At 29.4% G+C, this 22,481-nt stretch overlaps 3 protein-coding genes across 3 annotated transcripts; all 3 read left to right on the forward strand.

Moving 5' to 3' along the window:
• Positions 1-381: 381 nt before the first annotated feature.
• On the forward strand, positions 382-6,046 carry LOC108778731 (uncharacterized). The gene is made up of 9 exons (XM_018545984.1): positions 382-638; positions 1,052-1,394; positions 1,719-1,955; positions 2,078-2,191; positions 2,368-2,541; positions 4,067-4,155; positions 4,557-4,899; positions 5,565-5,678; positions 5,861-6,046. Exons 1-9 carry the CDS (start codon positions 382-384, stop codon positions 6,044-6,046), a joined length of 1,857 nt encoding a protein of 618 aa, XP_018401486.1.
• Positions 6,047-7,450: 1,404 nt separating this feature from the next.
• On the forward strand, positions 7,451-14,775 carry LOC108778732 (uncharacterized). Its single transcript, XM_018545985.1, has 9 exons — positions 7,451-7,707; positions 8,110-8,452; positions 8,772-9,008; positions 9,127-9,240; positions 9,422-9,609; positions 11,151-11,207; positions 13,234-13,576; positions 14,260-14,373; positions 14,590-14,775. Exons 1-9 carry the CDS (start codon positions 7,451-7,453, stop codon positions 14,773-14,775), a joined length of 1,839 nt encoding a protein of 612 aa, XP_018401487.1.
• A 1,345-nt stretch (positions 14,776-16,120) lies between these two features.
• LOC108778733 (uncharacterized) lies at positions 16,121-21,742 on the forward strand. The gene is given in 9 exon segments (XM_018545986.1): positions 16,121-16,377; positions 16,782-17,124; positions 17,339-17,575; positions 17,694-17,807; positions 17,990-18,177; positions 19,531-19,791; positions 20,191-20,542; positions 21,227-21,340; positions 21,557-21,742. Coding segments are annotated over 9 exon segments (2,052 nt in total).
• Positions 21,743-22,481: the final 739 nt, after the last annotated feature.

Consider the following 22,481-nt stretch of genomic DNA (forward strand, 5'->3'; position numbering starts at 1 on the left):
CGTATGAACTTAATAGATGCAACAGCTGCATTGTGAGTATCACGGGCGGGAAAAGAACACCTCACATATCTTCGTTTTTTCCCATACAGTTTCAAGGGAATACGACGAATGTATTTAAGGCTTGCACATACAATAAAAATATTTCATGAGCAATTTTCATTGATCGATTTGCTAGTGGTGAGTCGGCTTAAACACCTCCCACAACTCATCAGCCTTTACGTAAGGTGTCCAATAATATCATATATATCGTCCTATCGTTGGAAGTTACATTTCTAAATTCTTTAACTTTCTTGAAAATTCTCTCTTAACAATTCTTTTTCTACTAAATATTCTCTAATACGTTTGCTTCAACAAATCGAGTGCACAGAGAAATAAAGCGTTATGATTCGTAAGACCACGGTTAACCGTACAGTGTTCCTTATGCTTCCTTGGTGTGGCATCAGTTCAGACGGAATAATTAAGTTAACAGCCAGATTATTTTGGATTTTTACGTTAGGATTTATAGGTTATTGTCATTGCCTTTATTTTGCGACGCATTTAAATGGGCAGAACTTCATTAACTTGGTAGATTGCTTATGCAGCTTTATAGCATTCGCGAAAGTAATCGTTAAACTCGTTGCGTTTTGGTTGAACCAACAGTAAGTGTATATGGAAGTGTGTAATGTTATTTAATTAAAATATTTTTTATTGTTACTTATAATTTAATTATTGACATATATATGTATTAATCAAGATTATTATTAAAATTATTATTATTAAATTATTATTAAAATCAAAAGTCGTAGTATTGCGCGCATGTACTAAAAAGTTACAAAGTCTTTTGTATAATTGCCTACAAGCGCTCGTCAAATTTGTTATTATTACTTGTTCCTGAAAAAAAGCAAAAATTACTGTAATATGTAAGAAAATAGTTTCGTTCAAAAAAACAGAGATGTCAATATTATTTTGCGCGCGATACGAGAATTATATATTTCTGAAGATACGGTTCACTTGGCGAGATGAATGGGACTCTTATATGAATTCGACAGCATGATCGAATAATCGTCCCCAGAAAATTCGTGGAGACTATGACGTTAATCACGGACGACTGGAATAATTGCGCTGAGAATGACATCGGCCTGCGCGTGATGACAGACAAGGCAAAGATATCAGATGGTATCACTAATATGATTTTCATCCTTTACACGTTGGATATTGCTGCATATTCTTTTGGAACTGTTATTGCTGATATCGATATTACACATAAAGTCGAGCTGCCGCATATCAACAAATTAGAACTTCCCTTCAGTGTTAATACGCAACGAATGTATAGATTAGTGTTAATCACAGAATTTATCCACTTGATTTTCGCAACTTGGATACATTGTGTTATAAATATCATATTTTTGGCTATGGTAAGTTGTAACTGTGTAAGAAGTTAAAACTTAAAATTTATAGAAATAATAATGATTATTTGAAATTTAGTGTTGTTACTTTCGTTGAATAATATATCTATACTAATATTCTACACTTTGATTTCAAAATCATTATTCTGCAAGATCAAAGATGCTTCGTAGAATATGTTATCCGTATAATATATTTTATTAAATATATTTTCTAAAATTACATTAATACAATGAACTCATTTTTATTCCTTTTTGTAAACTATTGAGAGTTGAATTAATTTACATGTTTAGCTAAAATTAATTTAATTAAAAAATGGACTATTTCTTTCACAGATTATACATGTAGGTGGTCAAATGGAGGTTCTGCAACATTGGTTGGAAGAATTTATTCCAAAAAAAAATGAAATTAAGCAAAAATCTGTCGTTATCACAGCAAGCAAGATTATTTTTAAACATCAAAAAATTATTCAATTTTCGCAAAATGTCGAAAGCATATATACATACATTGCGTTATTCATATTTGCATCAAACACAATACTGATGTGCTGTCTAGGTTTTCTTGTTGTAACTGTAAGTACAATAATCACACTGCGAAAGGGGAAGAGAAATTGTTATATTTCCTAAAAATACATTTTGATTACTCTCGAACATTAAATATATAATACATAAAACTATTTTTTTTATTTCCTCAGGCTATTGGTACTGCTGATTTTGTGGAGCAACTGACTAAATGTATTTTATTTTTCACATCAACAAACCTGGAGGCATTCATATTTTGTTACGGCGGAGAATATTTAAATAGCAAGGTCAGTGATGAGAAGTAATTACTGCAATAAAGACCGAAATTATTAATAATAGTAGAAATACTCACATTTTATATACATATCTGTAAAATATATGACATAAAGTAAATACTTTTATAGTAGTTATATTATAATTTAATGAACAAAGTAATTTTATATAGTTTCTTTTACTTTCGTAGAGCAATGAAATCGGATTTGCAACGTACAATTGTGCATGGTACAATTTGAAATCTAAACATAGTCGCATTTTGATACTAGTTCTATTACGGTCACAGAAACGTTTAACGCTAACAGCTGGCAAGATAATGGATCTCACATTAGAAACTTTTACAAGTGTAAGATTTAAAAAGAATAAAAATTTTTGATAGTTTTTTAACACTGTTCCTAGAAAACAACGTATATGTATTACTCACTACATAATATTATTTTTTATCACTGCTCCTTTATGTTATAGAAATATTCTCTATTTTTTATAGCAATTTTCTGTTTAAATATCAATTCCTAATACAAACAATACTGTTATAGATTATGAATGCTTCGGGATCGTACCTATCGGTATTATTAGCATTGCAATAAATTAGTGTCGTCTGTTTATAAAAAGAGTGCTATGGTAACGAAAGTGTTATGACAAAACAGAGGTCATTTAGCATCAAGACAACATAATGACAAAAAATGTTAGCTTACCACCTTGGGAATTATTTATATATTAGTAATTCTAGTAATTCACATTGTAATGTAGTACATTTCTTCAAATATAAATTTAGTAGAATAAACTAATTTGTATCTTTTTATTTATGTCACATCATCATAATATCAGGTTTTAAGTAAGTATTTCAAAGATCATGAATTTATTTATTGTGCAATTTAGGGACAAAATGATGAATTATTTTCATCTTTCTCTACAATAATATCGTATTTTGCATACTAAGTATACAGTGAAGATATGCACACATTTTAATAAAAAGTTATCGAGAAAAATTTATCTATATCATACAAAAAGTACTTCATACAATATAAAGGAAAAAATAATTATAATTATATGTATCTTTATACAATGCCTGAGTGATTATTATACCTATGCTGTAAGAATCAACATTTGCTGCATGAGGTTACCGTCACGAATTAACGCGATACAATACTAAGCAATAAAATCAATAGTTACTTCACCAACGCATAGGCATTGCCATAAGTTGTTTAGGAAATATTATCTTCCCTTTACTAGCGAGTAGAGAATTTCCAGGAAATGTAATGCTCTGTTGCACAAAAATTAACGACATTTTCTAGTAGGACGGACGATACGTGTATCTCTTCACATGTATCATTATATATTTAACATACACACTACCTAACAGCAACAGTTACATTTTCAGTACGAGAGAGGTGGGCGAAAACATCTTATTTATCCTCATTTTTTTCCATAAAGTTTCAAGGAAACATGACTGCTGTATTTGAGGCTTGTACTTATATTAAAAATATTTTATGAGCAACTTTTATTTGTCGATATTCTAACGGTGAACTTGCTTATACGCCTTCAACATCCCATCAGTCTTTATGCAGGGTGTCCTATGATATACATTGCCCTATCATTGGGAGATACATTTCTAATTTTTTAACGTTTTAAAAAATTTTCCCTTAACAATTCTTATACTCTATTAAATATTCTCTAATGCGTTTGTTTGAACAAACGGAGTGCACAGAGAAATAAGCGTTATGACTCGTAAGAGCACGATTAACCGTATAGTGTTTCTTATGCTTCCTTGGTGTGGTATCGGTTCAGACAAAATAATTATTTTAATAGCCAGATTATTTTGGACTCTTACATTAGGATTTGTTGGATTTTGTCATTGCCTTTACATTGCGACGCATTTAAATGTGCAGAACTTTTTTAACTTGGTAGATTGCTTATGCAGTTTTTTAGCACACGCGAAAGTAATCGCTAATCTCGTTGTGTTTTGGTTGAACCAACAGTAAGTGTATATGCGTGTACGTAATATTATTTAATAAAAAATTTTTTATTATTATTTACATATGATTATATATATATACGCATTAATCGAGATATATATTATTTTTTATATCAAATGTCATATATAACTGCTTGCGCCCACGTACCAAAAAATTAAACATCTTTTTCTGTAATTGCCTATATGTGTGCATTTAATTTGTTATTATTATTTGAATCTAGTAAAAAAACATAAACATATTTTGAAATATGTACAAAAAGATTTCGCTCAAAAGATCAGAGATATCAATATTGTTTCGCGCGCGATTCGAAGACGATATATTTCTGAAGATACGGTTGACTTGACGCGATAGGTAGGACTTATATTTGAATTCGACAGCATGATCAATGAACAATCGTCCACAGAAAATTCGTGGAGACCTTGACGTTAATCACGGACGACTGGAATGATTGCGCTAAGAATGATAACGGCATGCGCGTGATGACAGACAAGGCAAAGATATCAGATCGTATCACTAATACGATATTCATCCTTCATACGGCGACAATAGCTGCGTATGGCCTGGGAACTGTTATCACTGATGTCGATATTACAGATAAAATCGAGCTGCCGCTTATCAACAAATTAGAACTTCCCTTCAATGTTAATACGCAGCGAACGTATAGATTAGTGTTAATCATAGAATTTATGCACATGATTCTTACAAATTGGGCATCTGGTGTTATATATGCCATATTTTTGGCTATGGTAAGTTGTGACTGTGTAAGGAGTTATAACTTGATAATAATAATGATTATTTGAAATTTTGTGTTGTTACTTTCCTTGGATATTGTATCTATACTAATATTCTGTTTTTTAATTTCAAAATCATTTTTCTATAAAGTTAAAAAATTTTCCTGAAGTATGCTTTCAGTATAAAACATTTTATTAAATAAATTTTTGAAAATTATATTTTTAAGGTGATATTTTCACTTTTTTGTGTAAACTATTGATAGTTTAAGTGTTTTACATGTGTAAATAAAATTATTTTTAATAAATATTGAATCTTTTTTTAGATTATACATGTAGGTGGTCAAATGGATGTTCTGCAACGTTTGTTGTCAGAATTTATTCCGAAAGAAATTGAAGATAAGCAAAAATCTGTCGTTATTACAGCAAACAAGATTATTTTAAAACATCAAAAAATTATTCATCTTTCTGAAAGTATTGAGTGCTTGTATACGTACATTGCGTTATTGATATTCGCGTCAAACACAATATTGATGTGCTCTCTAGGTTTTCTTATTGTAACCGTAAGCACAATAATCACGCTGCGAGAGGGGAAGAGAAATTGTTATATTCTGTAAAAATAAATTTTGTTTTTGCTCGAACATTAAATAATGCATAAAGAGCTATTTTCTTTATTTTCTTAGGCTATTGGTACTGCTGATTTTGTGGAGCAAATGACGAAGTGTGTTTTATTTTTCACATCAACCAATCTGGAGGCATTCATATTTTGTTACGCCGGAGAATATTTAAATAGTAAGGTCAGTGATGGGAAGTAATTAGTCTAACAAATATCAAATTTTTAATGATAGTATAAATACTCATAGTTTTATATGCATTTTTTATAAAACATGGCTTTGTGTTAAATATTCTTTTAACAGTAATATCATAATGTAATAAAAAGTGATAATATAAAATCTCTTTGTTACTATTACTTTCACAGAGCAAAGAGATCGGATTTGCATTGTACAATTGTGCGTGGTACAATTTGAAATCTAAAGACAGTCGCATTTTGTTACTAGTTCTATTACGATCACAGAAACATTTAACACTAACAGCTGGCAAGATAATGGATCTCACATTAGAATCTTTTACAAGTGTAAGATTTAAGCAGAATATAAAGTTTTGATAGTTAACTCTGTCCCTAGAAAACAATATAAATGTACTATTTACTACATAATATTCTTTTTTATTAGTACACCTTTTTATTATAGAAATATTCTCTATTTGTTGTAGCAAGATTCTGTTTATATACTAATTCCTAATACAAACAATATTTTTTAGATTATGAATGCTTCGGGATCATATCTATCGGTATTATTAGCAATGCAATGAGGTGACATCGACTTTTTTTTATTAAGAGTGTTTTGAAAACAAAAGTGTTATAAGAATTCATTATAGATATCATTTTAACATCAGGATAATTAAATATAATGTTAGATTGATACCTTAATTATATATATACATTAGCAATTCTAGGAATTTACATTGTAGCATAGTATATTTCTCCAAATATAAATTTATTGCAATAAACTAATTCGCATCTATTTTTAAATCACATTAAATGATAATAAAAACATATTTTACGTAAGTATTACAAATATAAAAGTTTATTCATTGTTCAATATATAGGGAAATAATGAAGATACTTCATTATTTTCTGTGAAAAAATAATAATAATAAACACGTACATTAATTAATTTTTATGATAGAAATAATATATGTATTATACAAAAATATTTCATACAATAAATAAGGCAAAAATATTAGAATTATATGTAACTTTATATGAAAGAGTGGGCATGAAAAAGACTTCTCCTTTAAATACGAAAAAAATTTAATTTGGTATTGAACAAATATAATAACTTTCACGATTAAGTATAATAAAAGTCAGAATGATTATTTATGTTTAAAAAATTGGCATTGTGCCGCGTGACGTTACCATCACGAACTAACGCAATACAATACTAAGCAATAAATCAATACATCGCCAACGCATAGACACTGCCATTAGTTGTTTCTTATGAAATATTATCGTCAATTTACTAGCCAGTAGACGATTTCCAGAAAATGTAATGCCATTGTGCACAAAAATTAAATATATACTCTCGTAGAACGGACGATACGTGTATCTCTTCACATGAATCATTACATATTTAACGTACGAACTTAATAGCTGCAACAGCTGCATTGTGAGTATCACAGGCGGGCAAAGAACATCTCACATATCCTCATTTTTTTTCCATAAAGTTTCAAGGAAACATGACGGATATATTTAAGGCTTGCATGTACAATAAAAATATTTCATGAGCAATTTTCATTGATCGATTTACTAGTGGTGAGTCTGCTTGAACACCTCCAACAACACAGTCCTTATGCAAAGTGTCCAATGGTACACATTGTCCAATAGTTGGGAGATACAGTATTAAATTGTTTAACTTTTTTAAAAATTCTCCTTTAATAACTCTTACTCTGTTAAATATTCTCCAATGCGCTTGCCTGAACAAACAGAGCGCACAGAGAAATAAACATTATGACTCGTAAGAGCACGATTAATCGTAAAGTGTTTCTTATGCTTCCTTGGTGTGGCATCAGTTCAGACGGAATAATTAAGTTAACAGCCAGATTATTTTGGATTTTTACATTAGGATTTACAGGATATTGTCATTGCCTATATTTTGCAACACATTTAAATGGGCAGAACTTCTTTAACTTGGTAGATTGCTTAAGCAGCTTCACAGCATTCGCAAAACTTTTTACTAAACTCGTTGCGTTTTGGTTGAATCAACAGTAAGTGTATATGAGAGTTTGTAATGCTATTTAAATAAAACATTTTTTATTATTATTTTTATTTTAATTATTCACATAATTATATATCTACATATTAAATAAAGATATAAATTATTATTAAAATCGAAAGTCATAGTACTGCGCGCACGCACTAAGAAGTTACATATTCTTTTCTATAATTGCCTATAAGCGCGCATATAATTTGTTATTATTACTTGTTTCTGGGAAAAAACAAAAATTACTGAAATATGTAAGAAAAAAATTTAGCTCAAAAGAACAGAGATGTTAATATTGTTTTGCGCACGATTCGAAGATGATATATTTCTTAAGACACGGTTTACTTGGCGAGATAAATGGGACTCTTACATGAATTCGACAGCATGATTGAATAATCGTCCCCAGAAAATTCGTGGAGATTATGATGTTAATCACGGACGACTGGAATGATTGCGCTGAGAATGATATCGGCATGCGCGTGATGACAGACAAAGCAAAGATATCAGATCGTATCACTAATATGATTTTCATCCTTCACATCATGGCTGTAGCTCCATATTTCCTCGTAATTATTATCGCTGATATTGATATTACAGATAAAATCGAGCTGCCGCTTATGAACAAATTAGAGTTCCCCTTCAGGGTTAGTACGCAACGAATGTATAGATTTGTGTTAATAACAGAATTTATACACATGATGTTTGCAAATTGTGTGTCTGGTATTATAAATATCATATTTTTGGCTATGGTAAGTTGTAACTGTGTAAGAAGTTAAAACTTAAAATTTATAGAAATAATAATAGTTATTTGAAATTTCGTCATGTTACTTTCGCTGAATAATATATCTATACTAATATTCTACACAATAAATTCAAAATCATTATTCTGCAAGGTAAAAGATGTTTCATGGAATATGTTATCTGTATAATATATTTTATTAAATATATTTTCGAAAATATTATACTTATAAATATATTTTTATTCTTTTGTGTAAACTTTTGAGAGTTTAATTAATTTACATGGGTAGCAAAAATTATTATAATTAAAAATTGAATCTTCTCTTTCAGATTATGCATGTAGGTGGTCAAATGGATGTTCTGCAACGTTTGCTGGCAGAATTCATTCCCAAAGAAATTGGAGATAAGCAAAAATCGGTCGTTATCACAGCAAACAAAATAATTTTGAAACATCAAAAAATCATTCAATTTTCACAAAATATCGAAAGCATATATACATACATTACATTATTCATATTTGTAACAAACACAATAACCATGTGCTGTCTAGGTTTTCTTATCGTAACCGTAAGTTCAATAATCACACTGCGAAAGGGAAAGAGAAATTGTTATATTATCTGAAAATATATTTTGATAACTCTCGAAACTTAAATAATGCATAAAGTTATTTTCTTTATTTTCTCAGGCTATTGGTACTGCTGATTTTGTGGAGCAAATGACGAAATGTGTTTTATTTTTTACATCAACAAACCTGGAGGCATTCATATTTTGTTACGGCGGAGAATATTTAAATAGTAAGGTCAGTAATGAGAAGTAATTACTGCAAAAAAAACCGAAATTATTAATGATAGCAGAATTATATATATACACACACACACGCATATCTATAAAACATGGCATAAAGTAAATACTTTTATATTTGTTATATTATAATTTAACGAACAATGTAATATTATATATAGTCTCTTTTACTTTCGTAGAGCACTGAGATCGGATTTGCAACGTACAATTGTGCATGGTACAATTTGAATTCTAAACACAGTCGCATTTTGTTACTAGTAATATTACGATCACAGAAACAATTAACGCTAACAGCTGGCAAAATAATGGATCTCACATTAGACTCTTTTACAAATGTAAGATTTAAAAAGAAGAGAAAATTTGGATAGTTAACTCTGTCCCTAGAAAACAATAGATGTATTATTTACTAGATAATATTCTTTTTTATCAAAATGTACCTTTTTATTATAGAAATATTCTCTATTTGTTGTAGCAATATTCTGTTTAAATATCAATTTCTAATACAAACAACACTGTTATAGATTATGAATGCTTCGGGATCATACCTATCGGTATTATTAGCAATGAAATAAATTAGTGCCGACTATTTTTTATTAAAAAAGTTTTATGATAAAGAAAGTGTTATGACAAGACACAGATCATTTAGCATCAAGACAACATAATGGCATAAAATATTATCTTACCACTTTGGGAATTATTTGTACATTACCAATTCTAGGAATTCACATTGTAATATGGTACATTTCTTAAAATATAAATTTAGTAGAATAAACTAAAAAATTATTATTTATATCACATCATACATAATAATATCAGGTTTTATGTAAGTATTATAAATATCAAAAATTTATTCATATTGTCCTATATAGTAACAAAATGATAAAATATTTCATTTTTCTCTGGCAAGAAACCTTATTTTGCACGTTAAGTATATAGTAAAATAATAAACACAATACATTAATAATTTTTTTTGATACATTAAAATTAATCTGTTTTATACAAAAATATATTTCATATAATATATAAAGGAAAACAATTAGAATTATGCGTAACATTATACAAAGTTAGATTGATTATTTATGTTTTAAGAATTGTCATTTGTCGCGTGACGTTACAACCATGAGTAATCGTGAAACAATACTACGCAATAAAATCAATAGTTACATCGCTAACGCATGTCATCAATTGTTTCTTATGAAATATTATCGTCAATTTACTAGCCAGTAGACGATTTCGAGGAAATGAAATGCCATGATGCACAAAAATTAACTATATACTCTCGTAGAACGGACAATACGTGTATCTCTTCACATGAATCATTACATATTTAACGTACGATCTTAATAGCTGCAACAGCTGCAATGTGAGTATCACAGGCGGGCAAAGAACATCTCACATATCCTCATTTTTTTTCCATAAAGTTTCAAGGAAATATGACAGATGTATTTGAGGCTTGCACGTACAATAAAAATATTTCATGAGCAATTTTCATTGATCGATCTGCTAGTGATGAGTCTGCTTGAACACCTCCCACAACTTATCAGTCTTTACGTAGGGTGTCCAATAATAGATATCGTCCTATCGTTGGAAGATACATTTCTAAATTCTTTAACTTTCTTGAAAATTCTCCCTTAACAATTCTTTCTCTATTAAATATTCTCTAATGCGTTTGGCTGAACAAACGTAGCGCACAGAGGAATAAAGCGTTATGACTCGTAAGAGCACGATTAATCGTAAAGTGTTTTTTCTGCTTCCTTGGTATGGCATCAGTTCAGACGGAATAATTAAGTTAACAGCCAGATTATTTTGGATTTTTACGTTAGGATTTATAGGATATTGTCATTGCCTTTATTTTTCGACGCATTTAAATGGGCAGAACTTCTCTAACTTGGTACATTGCTTATGCAGCTTCATAGCTTTCGCGAAACTTATCACTAAACTCGTTGTGTTTTGGTTGAACCAACAGTAAGTGTATATGAGAGTATATAGTGTTATTTAAATAAAACATTTTTTATTGTTATTTATAATTTAATTGTTGATATATATACGTATTAATCAAGATATAAATTATTATTAAAATTAAAAGTCGTAGTATTGTGCGCACGAACTAAAGAGTTACCTAGTTTTTTCTATAATTACTTATAAGCGCGCATATAATTTGTTATTATTATTTGTTTCTGGAAAAAAAGACATAAAAATTACTGAAATATGTAAGAAAAAATTTCGCTCAAAGAAACAGAGATGTCAATATTGTTTTCCGCGCGAGTCGAAGATAATAATATTTCTGAAGATACGGTTTACTTGGCGAGATGAACGGGACTTTTATACAGTGAGTATAAAAAGTATTTGCACACTCGATTATTTTGCAATAACTTTGTGCAAAGGAATAATATATTAATACCAACTGTGCCTTTAGATAGTGTATTACATATGGAGATGATACGTTGTTAGAGAATTCTCTATCGCACTGCATAATAAAATAATGCAAAAGAAATGAAAATTTTCATGCACAAAGAGTATTTGCACATGTGTGATTGTGATGGTAAACTTATAATAATTCAGTTTCTTAATCTTTGAGTAAGTTATTATTATTTTGTATGCATACTTTTGGCTTCAATAATAGCTTCTAATCTTCTGGGATGGATTCTATCAATTTCTTTGTAGTTTCTGTTGATATTTTAGACCATTCTTCTAGAAGCTCTTTTTTCAAGTCATTTTTGTTAGAAATTTTTCTTTTCTTATTTGTAAGTCTAACAGATGCCACAGATTTTCAATGGGATTGACGTCTAGCGACTGTGGAGGCGTAATTAATTGTCGCGGAACATTATACAGTAAACATTCTTTCGTTTTTCTAGCGATGTGTTTAGGATCTTTATCCTGCTAGAACTGATAAGCCTCATGTATATCCAGTTTCATTGCACTTTCTAATAAATTACTTCGCAACATCTCGATATAGTTTTCTGCATTCATTATATGATTAATAAATGCTATATATCCAACACCATTATACGCCATGCAACCCCATATCATGACGTTTCCACCACCGTGTTTGACAGTCGACTGTAGATTCTTCTCTTGGAACTCAGTATTCGGTTTCCTCCATACATATATCCTTCGAATCAGAACAAAAAATATTAAACTTGCTTTCATCAGAGAAAATAATATTTCTCCGAAACTCAATCGGCTTACTTAAATACGTTTTGGCGAATTCCAACCGCTTTCGTCTATTTATGTCACTTATGTAAGGTTTCTTTCTTGCCACTCTGCCGTAAAGTTGAGCCGAGTGCAAAACATTTCTGATAGTTTGAGCACACACATTCCTTCCTGACATTGAAGCAATACCTGCAGATAAACTCTGAGCACTTACGGAAGGATTTTTCGATGCTTGTCTTATAATATCGCGCCGCTCTCTAGTCGTAAGTATCTTTGGCCGTCCTGATCTCGGTTCATTCTCAGTACTTTTAATCTCTTCATATTTTTTAACGATGTATCGCACTGTTGAAGACTGTAATCTCATTGTTTTATCCATTTGTTTATAACTTTGACCACTTTTACATAACATAATAAATCTATCGCGCATGGATGTAGATATCTTACTACTTTTAAGAACCATACTTTCTCTATAAAGTGTGTACATCGACTAACTTCGTAGATAAGCTAGAAGTAGTCATGTAAACAAACTCTCTTTACGTTATAGATCTCGGTAGTGTCTTTGAAGCGAATAATCTTACATTTACTACGGCAATCACACATGTGCAAATACTTTTTGTGGACGAAAATTTTCAATTTTTTTGCATCATTTTGTTATGCCGTATAATAGAGAATTCTTCAACAATGTATGGTCTTCATATGTAATACACTATCTACAGGCATAATTGGTATTAATGTATTATTCCTTTGAACAAAGTTATTGCAAAAAAATTGAGTGCGCAAATACTTTTTTGACCCACTGTATATATATTCGATAGCATGATCGAATAATCATCCCCAGAAAATTCGTGGAGACTATGATGTTAATCACGGAAGACTGGAATGATTGCGCTGAGAATGATATCGGCCTGCGCGTGATGACAGACAAGGCAAAGATATCAGATCGTATCACTAATATGATTTTCGTCCTTCACACGGTGACTGTTGCTCTACATTCCCTCGGAATTATTATCGCTGATGTCGATATAACTGATAACATCGAGCTGCCGCTTTTACACAAATTAGAGCTTCCCTTCAGTGTTAATACGCAACGAATGTATAGATTAGTGTTAATCACAGAATTTATACACTTGATTTTTTCAAATTGGATGTCTGGTGTTATAAATATCATATTTTTGGCTATGGTAAGTTGTAACTGTGTAAGAAGTTAAAACGTAAAATTTATAGTAATAATAACGATTATTTGAAATTTAGTGTTGTTACTTTCGTTAAATAATGTATCTATACTAATATTATACATTTTTATTTCAAAATCATTATTCTGCAAGGTTAAAGAAGTTTCATAGAATGTTATCTATATAAGAAATTCTAACAAATATATTTTCGAAAATTATACTTATAAATATATGATATTTTTATTCTTTCGTCTAAACACACACTACTGAGAGTTTAATTAAGTTATATGTGTAGCTAAAATTATTATTATTAAAAATTGAATCTTCTATTTTAGATTATACATGTAGGTGGTCAAATGGATGTTCTGCAACATTGGTTGGAAGAATTTATTCCCAAAGGAAATGAAATTAAACAAAAATCTGTCGTTATCACAGCAAGCAAGATTATTTTAAAACATCAAAAAATCATTCAATTTTCACAAAATATCGAGAGCATATATACGTACATTGCGTTATTCGTAGTTGCATCAAACACAATAATTATGTGCTTTCTAGGTTTTCTTATTGTAACTGTAAGCACAATAATCACACTGTGAGAGAGGAAGAGAAATTGCTATATTCTGAAAAAATAAATTTTGCTTTTGCTCGATCCTTAAATAATGCATAAAGACCTATTTTCTTTATTTTCTCAGGCTATTGGTACTGCTGATTTTATGAAGCAAATGTCGAAATTTGTTCTATTTTTCATAATAACAAACATGGAGGCATTCATATTTTGTTACGGCGGAGAATATTTAAATAGTAAGGTCAGTAATAAGAAGTAATTACTGGAATAAGAACCGAAATTATTAGTGATAGCATAAATACTTGTAATCTTATATACATATCTATAAAACATGGCATAGATTTATAAAATAGACATATATATATTTATAAAACATTTCATACAGTAAATATTTTTATAGTAGATATATTATACTGTAGTAAAAAAAAGTAATATTATATAGAGTCTCTTTTTGTAGAGTAAAGAGATCGGATTTGCAACGTACAATTGTGCATGGTACAATTTGAAATCTAAACACAGTCGCATTTTGTTACTCGTAATATTACGGTCACAGGAACAATTAACGCTAACAGCTGGCAGGATAATGGATCTCACATTACAATCTTTTACAAGTGTAAGAGAAGAGAAGTATAGAAATTTTTGATAGTTAACTCTGTCTTTAGAATCAATATATATGTACTATTTATTAGATAATATTATTTATTATAAGTTCGCCTTTTTTTATAGAATTATTCTCTATTTATTGTAGCAATATTCTATTTAAATATCAATTCCTAATACAAACAACATTGTTATAGATTATGAATGCTTCGGGATCATACCTATCGGTATTATTAGCAATGCAATAAATTATCGTCGACTCTTTTTTATTAAAAAAGTGTTATGATAACAAAAGTGTTACGAGAAGACATTTAAGAGTTCATTTTAACATCAAGAATGACAAAAAATATTATCTTAGTATCTTGGGAATCATTTATAAATTAGCAATTCTAGGAATTCACATAGTAATATAGTATATTTCTCGAAATATAAATTTAGTAGGACAAACTAACTCATATCTTATTATTTAAATTACATCATAATAATATTAGGTTTTACGTAAGTATTACAATAGTCATGAATTTATTTATAGTGCAATTTGGGGACAAAATGATTAAATATTTCTACTTTCTCTGCAAAAATATCGTATTTTGCATATTAAGTATACAGTGACGATACACACATATTTTAATAAAAAGGCTTCGATAAAAATTAATCTGTATTATACAAAAAATACTCCATACAGTATATAGGAAAAAATAATTACAGTTATATATAACATTAAACAAAGCCTGAGATTATTTATACTTTAAGTATCGACATTTGACGTTTGACGTTATCATCACGATTTAGCGCGATACAATACTGAGCAATAAAATCAATAGTTACTTCGCCAACGCATGGGCATTGCCATCAGTTGTTCTCTTATGTAATATTATCATGCATTTACTAGCCAGTAGACAATTTTCCAGGAAATATAATACCTTGATACACAAAAATTAACGACATTTTCTAGTAGGACGGACGTTATATGTATCTCTTCACATGTATCATTATATATTTAACATACGCACTTCATAATAGCAACAGCTGCATTTTCAGTACGAGAGAGGTGGGCGATAACATCTTATTTATCCTCATTTTTTTTTCATAAAATTTCAAAGAAACATGACGGATGTATTTCAGTCTTGCATGTACCTTAAAAATATTTTATGAGCAGCTTTCATTTGTCGATATTCTAACGGTGAACTTGCTTAAACACCTCCAACATCTCATCAGTCTTTATGCAGGGTGTCTTATGATATACCATACATTGTCCTATCTTTGGGAGATTCATTTCTAAATTTTTTAACTTTTTTAAAAATTCTCCCTTAACAATTCTTACTGTATTAAATATTCTCTAATGCGTTTTACTTGAACTAACCGAGAGCACAGAGAAATAAAGCATTATGACTCGTAAGAGCACGATTAATCGTATAGTGTTTCTTATGCTTCCTTGGTGTGGTATCGGTTCAGACAGAATAATTATAGTAATAGCCAGATTATTTTGGATTTTTACATTAGGATTCATTGGATTTTGTCATTGCCTTTACTTTGCGACGCATTTAAATGCACAGAACTTTTTTAACTTGGTAGATTGCTTATGCAGCTTCTTAGCACACGCGAAAGTAATCACTAAACTCGTTGCGTTTTGGTTGAACCAACAGTAAGTGTATATGCAAGTGTGTAATATTATTTAAGTAAAATAATTTTTATTTTATTTTTATTTATAATTTAATTATTGATATATACACGTATTAATCAAGACATAAATCATTATTAAAATCAAGAGTCATAACATTAGTTGCGCGCGCGCATCAAAAAATTACATAGCTTCTTCTATAATTGCCTATTTGCGTGCGTTTAATTTGTTATTATTATTTGATTATGTAAAAAAAACAACAATTACTGAAATAAGTATCAAAAAATTTTGTTAAAAAAGCAGTGATGTTAATATTGTTTTCCGCCCGAGTCGAAAATAATATATTTCTGAAGATACGGTTCACTTGGCGCGATGAATAGGACTTTTATTTGAATTCGACAGCATGATCGAGGAACAATCGTCCACAGAAAATTCGTGGAGACCTTGACGTTAATCACGGACGACTGGAATGATTGCGCTGAGAATGATATTGGCATACGCGTGATGACAGATAAGGCAAAGTTATCAGATCGTATCACTAATATGATATTCATCCTTCACACAGTGACGATTACTGCGTATTGCCTGGGAACTGTTATCGCTGATGTCGATATTACAGATAAAATGGAGCTGCCGCTTATCAACAAATTAGAGCTTCCCTTCAGTGTTAATACGCAACGAATGTATAGATTAGTGTTAATTATAGAATTTATGCACATGATTCTTACAAATTTGGCATCTGGTGTTATAAATACCATATTTTTGGCTATGGTAAGTTATAACCGTATAAGAATTGATAACTTAAAATTTGCAATCATAATAACGATAATTTGAAACTTCGTATTGTTACTTTCGTTAAATAATATATTTATGTTAATATTAAGTTGATGATATTTTCACTCTTTCATGTAAACTATGATAGTTTAATATTTTATATGCGTAGCTAAAGTTATTTTAATTGAAAATTGAATCTTCTCTCTTTCAGATTATACATGTAGGTGGTCAAATGGATGTTCTTCAACGTTGGCTGGCAGAATTTATTCCCAAAGGAATTGAAAATAAGCAAAAATCAGTCGTTATTGCACCAAACAAGATTATTTTCAAACATCAAAAAATTATTCAATTTTCAGAATGTATCGAGAGCTTGTATACCTTCATTGCATTATTGATATTCGCGTCAAACACAATATTGATGTGCTCTCTAGGTTTTCTTATTGTAACCGTAAGCACAATAATTATACTGCGAGGGGTGAAGAAAAAATGTTATATATTCCGTAAAATTAAATTTTACGTATTCGATCATTAAATAATGCCTAATGCTATTTCCTTTATTTTCTCAGGCTATTGGTACAGCAGATATCGTGGAGCAAATGATGAAATGTCTTTTATTTTTCACATCAACAAATCTGGAGGCATTCATATTTTGTTACGCCGGAGAATATTTAAATAGTAAGGTCAGTGGTGAGAAGTAATTACTCGAATAAATATCAAATTTTTAATGATAGTATAAGTACTCATAATTTTATATGTATTTTTTATAAAACATAGCATCGTGTTAAATATTCTTTTAGTAGTAATATCATAATGTAGTAAAAAGTGATAATACAAAACCTCTTTGTTACTGTTACTTTCACAGAGCAAAGAAATCGGATTTGCGACGTACAATTGTGCATGGTACAATTTGAAATCTAAAGATAGTCGCATTTTGTTACTCGTAATATTACGATCACAGAAACAATTAACGCTAACAGCTGGCAAGATAATGGATCTCACATTAGAATCTTTTACAAGTGTAAGATTTAAGCAAAATAGAAAATTTTGATAGTTAACTCTCTATCCCAAGAAAACAAAATAAATGTACTATTTACTAGAACTATTGTAGATAATATTTTTTTTTATTAGTACACCTTTTTATTATAGAAATATTCTCTATTTGTTGTAGCAATATTCTGTTTTTATATTACTTTCTAATACAAACAATATTTTTATAGATTATGAATGCTTCGGGATCATATCTATCGGTATTATTAGCAATGCAATGAGCTGGCATCTACTTTTCTTTATTAAGAGTGTTTTAACAACAAAAGTATAAGAAAAGTATAATAAAACATTATAGACATCATTTTAACATCAGGATAATAACAAATAATGTTAGCTTGCTGCATAAGAAATTATATATACATTAGCAATTCTAGGAATTTACATTGAATCATACTATATTTCTCAAAATATAAATTTAGTACAATAAACTAATTCGTATCTATTTTTAAATCACAATACATCACAACGAAATCAGTTTTTACGTAAATATTACAAATATCTAGAATTTATTCATTATCCAATATAGAGACAAAATGATAAAATATTTCATTTTTCTCTGGCAAGAAACCTTATTTTGCACGTTAAGTATATAGTAAAATAATAAACACAATACATTAATAATTTTTTTTGATTAAAATTAATCTGTTTTATACAAAAATATATTTCATATAATATATAAAGGAAAACAATCAGAATTATACGTAACATTACACAAAGTTAGATTCATTATTTACGTTTTAAGAATCGTCATTTGCGACGTGACGTTACAACCATGAGTTATCGCGAAACAATACTACACAATAAAATCAATAGTTACATCGCTAACGCATGTCATCAATTGTTTCTTATGAAATATTATTGTCAATTTACAAGCCAGTAGACGATTTCGAGGAAATAAAATGCCATAATGCACAAAAATTAACTATATACTCTCGTAGAACGGACAATACATGTATCTCTTAACATGAAACAATATATGTTTAATATACGCACTTAATAGCTGCAACAGCTGCATTGTGAGTATCACAGGCGGGCAAAGAACATTTCACATATCCTCATTTTTTTCTATAAAGTTTCAAGGAAATATGACGTATGTATTTGAGGCTTGCACGTACAATGAAAATATTTCATGAGCAATTTTCATTGATCGATTTGCTAGTGGTGAGTCTGCGTGAACACCTCCCACAACTCATCAGTCCTTACGTAGGGTGTCGAATAATATATATCGTCCTATCGTTGGAAGATACATTGTTAAATTCTTTTACTATCTTGAAAATTCTCCCTTAACAATTCTTTCTCTATTAAATATTCGCTAATGCGTTTAGCTGAACAAACGTAGCGCACAGAGGAATAAAGCGTTATGACTCGTAAGAGCACGATTAATCGTAAAGTGTTTCTTATGCTTCCTTGGTATGGCATCAGTTCAGACGGAATAATTAAATTAACAGCCAGATTATTTTGGATTTGTACGTTAGGATTTATAGAATATAGTCACTGCCTTTATTTTTCGATGCATTTAAATGGGCAGAACTTCTTTAACTTGGTACATTGCTTATGCAGCTTTATAGCTTTCGGGAAACTTATCACTAAGCTCGTTGTGTTTTGGTTGAACCAACAGTAAGTGTATATTTGAGTATATAGTGTTATTTAAATAAAACATTTTTTATTGTTATTTATAATTTAATTGTTGACATATATACGTATTAATCAAGATATAAATTATTATTAAAATTAAAAGTCGTAGTATTGAGCGCATGCACTAAAGAGTTACATAGTTTTTTTTATAATTACCTATAAGCGCGTATATAATTTGTTATTATTACTTGTTTCTGGAAAAAAAAATATAAAAATCACTGAAAGATGTAAGAAAAAATTTCGCTCAAAAGAACAGAGATGTCAATAATGTTTTCCGCGCGAGTCGAAGATGATATATTTCTGAAGATACGGTTTAGTTGGCGAGGTAAAAGGGATAGCTTATATATATATTCGATAGCATGATCGAATAATAATCCCCAGAAAATTCGTGGAGACTATGATGTTAATCACGGAAGACTGGAATGATTGCGCTGAAAATGATATCGGCCTGCGCTTGATGACAGACAAGGCAAAGATATCAGATCGTATCACTAATATAATGTTCGTCCTTCACACGGCGACTATTACTAGTATTTCTGTATCTTCCCTCGGAATGATTATTGCTGATTTCGATATTACTGATAACATCGAGCTGCCGCTTATACACAAATTAGAGCTTCCCTTCAGTGTTAATACGCAACGAATGTATAGATTAGTGTTAATCACAGAATTTATACACTTGATTTTTTCAAATTGGATGTCTGGTGTTATAAATATCATATTTTTGGCTATGGTAAGTTGTAACTGTGTAAGAAGTTAAAACGTAAAATTTATAGTACTAATAAAGATTATTCGAAATTTAGTGTTGTTACTTTCGTTAAATAATGTATCTATACTAATATTCTACACTTTTATTTCAAAATCATTATTCTGCAAAGTTAAAGAAGTTTCATAGAATATGTTATCTATATAAGAGATTCTAATAAATATATTTTCGAAAATTATACTTATAAATATATGATATTTTTATTCTTTCGTGTAAACACACACTATTGAGGGTTTAATTAAGTTACATGTGTAACTAAAATTATTATTATTAAAAATTGAATCTTCTCTTTTAGATTATACATGTAGGCGGTCAAATGGATGTTCTGCAACATTGGTTGGAAGAATTTATTCCCAAAGGAAATAAAATTACGCAAAAACCTGTCGTTATCACAGCAAGCAAGATTATTTTAAAACATCAAAAAATCATTCAATTTTCACAAAATATCGAGAACATATATACGTACATTGCGTTATTCGTAGTTGCATCAAACACAATAATGATGTGCTTTCTAGGTTTTCTTATTGTAACTGTAAGCACAATAATCACACTGCGAGAGAGGAAGAGAAATTGCTATATTTTGAAAAAATAAATTTTGCTTTGCTCGAACCTTAAATAATGCATAAAAACCTATTTTCTTCATTTTCTCAGGCTATTGGTACTGCTGATTTTGTGGAGCAGATGTCGAAATGTGTTTTATTTTTCACAATAACAAACATGGAGACATTCATATTTTGTTACGGCGGAGAATATTTAAATAGTAAGGTCAGTAACGAGAAGTAATTACTGGAATAAGGACCAAAATTATTAGTGATAGCATAGATACTTGTAATCTTATATACATATCTATAAAACATGGCATAGATTTATAAAATAGACATATATATATTTATAAAACATGGCATACAGTAAATATTTTTATAGTAGATATATTATACTGTAGTAAAAAAAAGTAATATTATATAGAGTCTCTTTTTGTAGAGTAAAGAGATCGGATTTGCAACGTACAATTGTGCATGGTACAATTTGAAATCTAAACACAGTCGCATTTTGTTACTCGTAATATTACGGTCACAGGAACAATTAACGCTAACAGCTGGCAAGATAATGGATCTCACATTAGAATCTTTTACAAGTGTAAGAGAAGAGAAGTATAGAAATTTTTGATAGTTAACTCTGTCTTTAGAATCAATATATATGTACTATTTATTAGATAATATTATTTATTATAAGTTCGCCTTTTTTTATAGAATTATTCTCTATTTATTGTAGCAATATTCTATTTAAATATCAATTCCTAATACAAACAACATTGTTATAGATTATGAATGCTTCGGGATCATACCTATCGGTATTATTAGCAATGCAATAAATTATCGTCGACTCTTTTTTATTAAAAAAGTGTTATGATAACAAAAGTGTTACGAGAAGACATTTAAGAGTTCATTTTAACATCAAGAATGACAAAAAATATTATCTTAGTATCTTGGGAATCATTTATAAATTAGCAATTCTAGGAATTCACATAGTAATATAGTATATTTCTCGAAATATAAATTTAGTAGGACAAACTAACTCATATCTTATTATTTAAATTACATCATAATAATATTAGGTTTTACGTAAGTATTACAATAGTCATGAATTTATTTATAGTGCAATTTGGGGACAAAATGATTAAATATTTCTACTTTCTCTGCAAAAATATCGTATTTTGCATATTAAGTATACAGTGACGATACACACATATTTTAATAAAAAGGCTTCGATAAAAATTAATCTGTATTATACAAAAAATACTCCATACAGTATATAGGAAAAAATAATTACAGTTATATATAACATTAAACAAAGCCTGAGATTATTTATACTTTAAGTATCGACATTTGACGTTTGACGTTATCAT

Source organism: Cyphomyrmex costatus, unplaced genomic scaffold (genome assembly GCF_001594065.2).
Source record: "Cyphomyrmex costatus isolate MS0001 unplaced genomic scaffold, Ccosl1.0 scaffold51, whole genome shotgun sequence".
Taxonomy (NCBI): Eukaryota; Metazoa; Arthropoda; class Insecta; order Hymenoptera; family Formicidae; genus Cyphomyrmex; species Cyphomyrmex costatus.

Excerpts from the sequence above, each read along its gene's own strand:
- LOC108778731 (XM_018545984.1), top strand. The coding sequence starts at position 382 with ATGATTCGTAAGACCACGGTTAACCGTACAGTGTTCCTTATGCTTCCT. Across the intron at positions 4,156-4,556 it reads GTGTTTTGGTTGAACCAACA|AAAATTCGTGGAGACCTTGA; the intron begins GTAAGTGTATAT and ends AATCGTCCACAG. Across the intron at positions 5,679-5,860 it reads GAGAATATTTAAATAGTAAG|AGCAAAGAGATCGGATTTGC; the intron begins GTCAGTGATGGG and ends TTACTTTCACAG.
- LOC108778732 (XM_018545985.1), top strand. The coding sequence starts at position 7,451 with ATGACTCGTAAGAGCACGATTAATCGTAAAGTGTTTCTTATGCTTCCT. Across the intron at positions 7,708-8,109 it reads GCGTTTTGGTTGAATCAACA|AAAATTCGTGGAGATTATGA; the intron begins GTAAGTGTATAT and ends AATCGTCCCCAG. Across the intron at positions 8,453-8,771 it reads ATATCATATTTTTGGCTATG|ATTATGCATGTAGGTGGTCA; the intron begins GTAAGTTGTAAC and ends CTTCTCTTTCAG.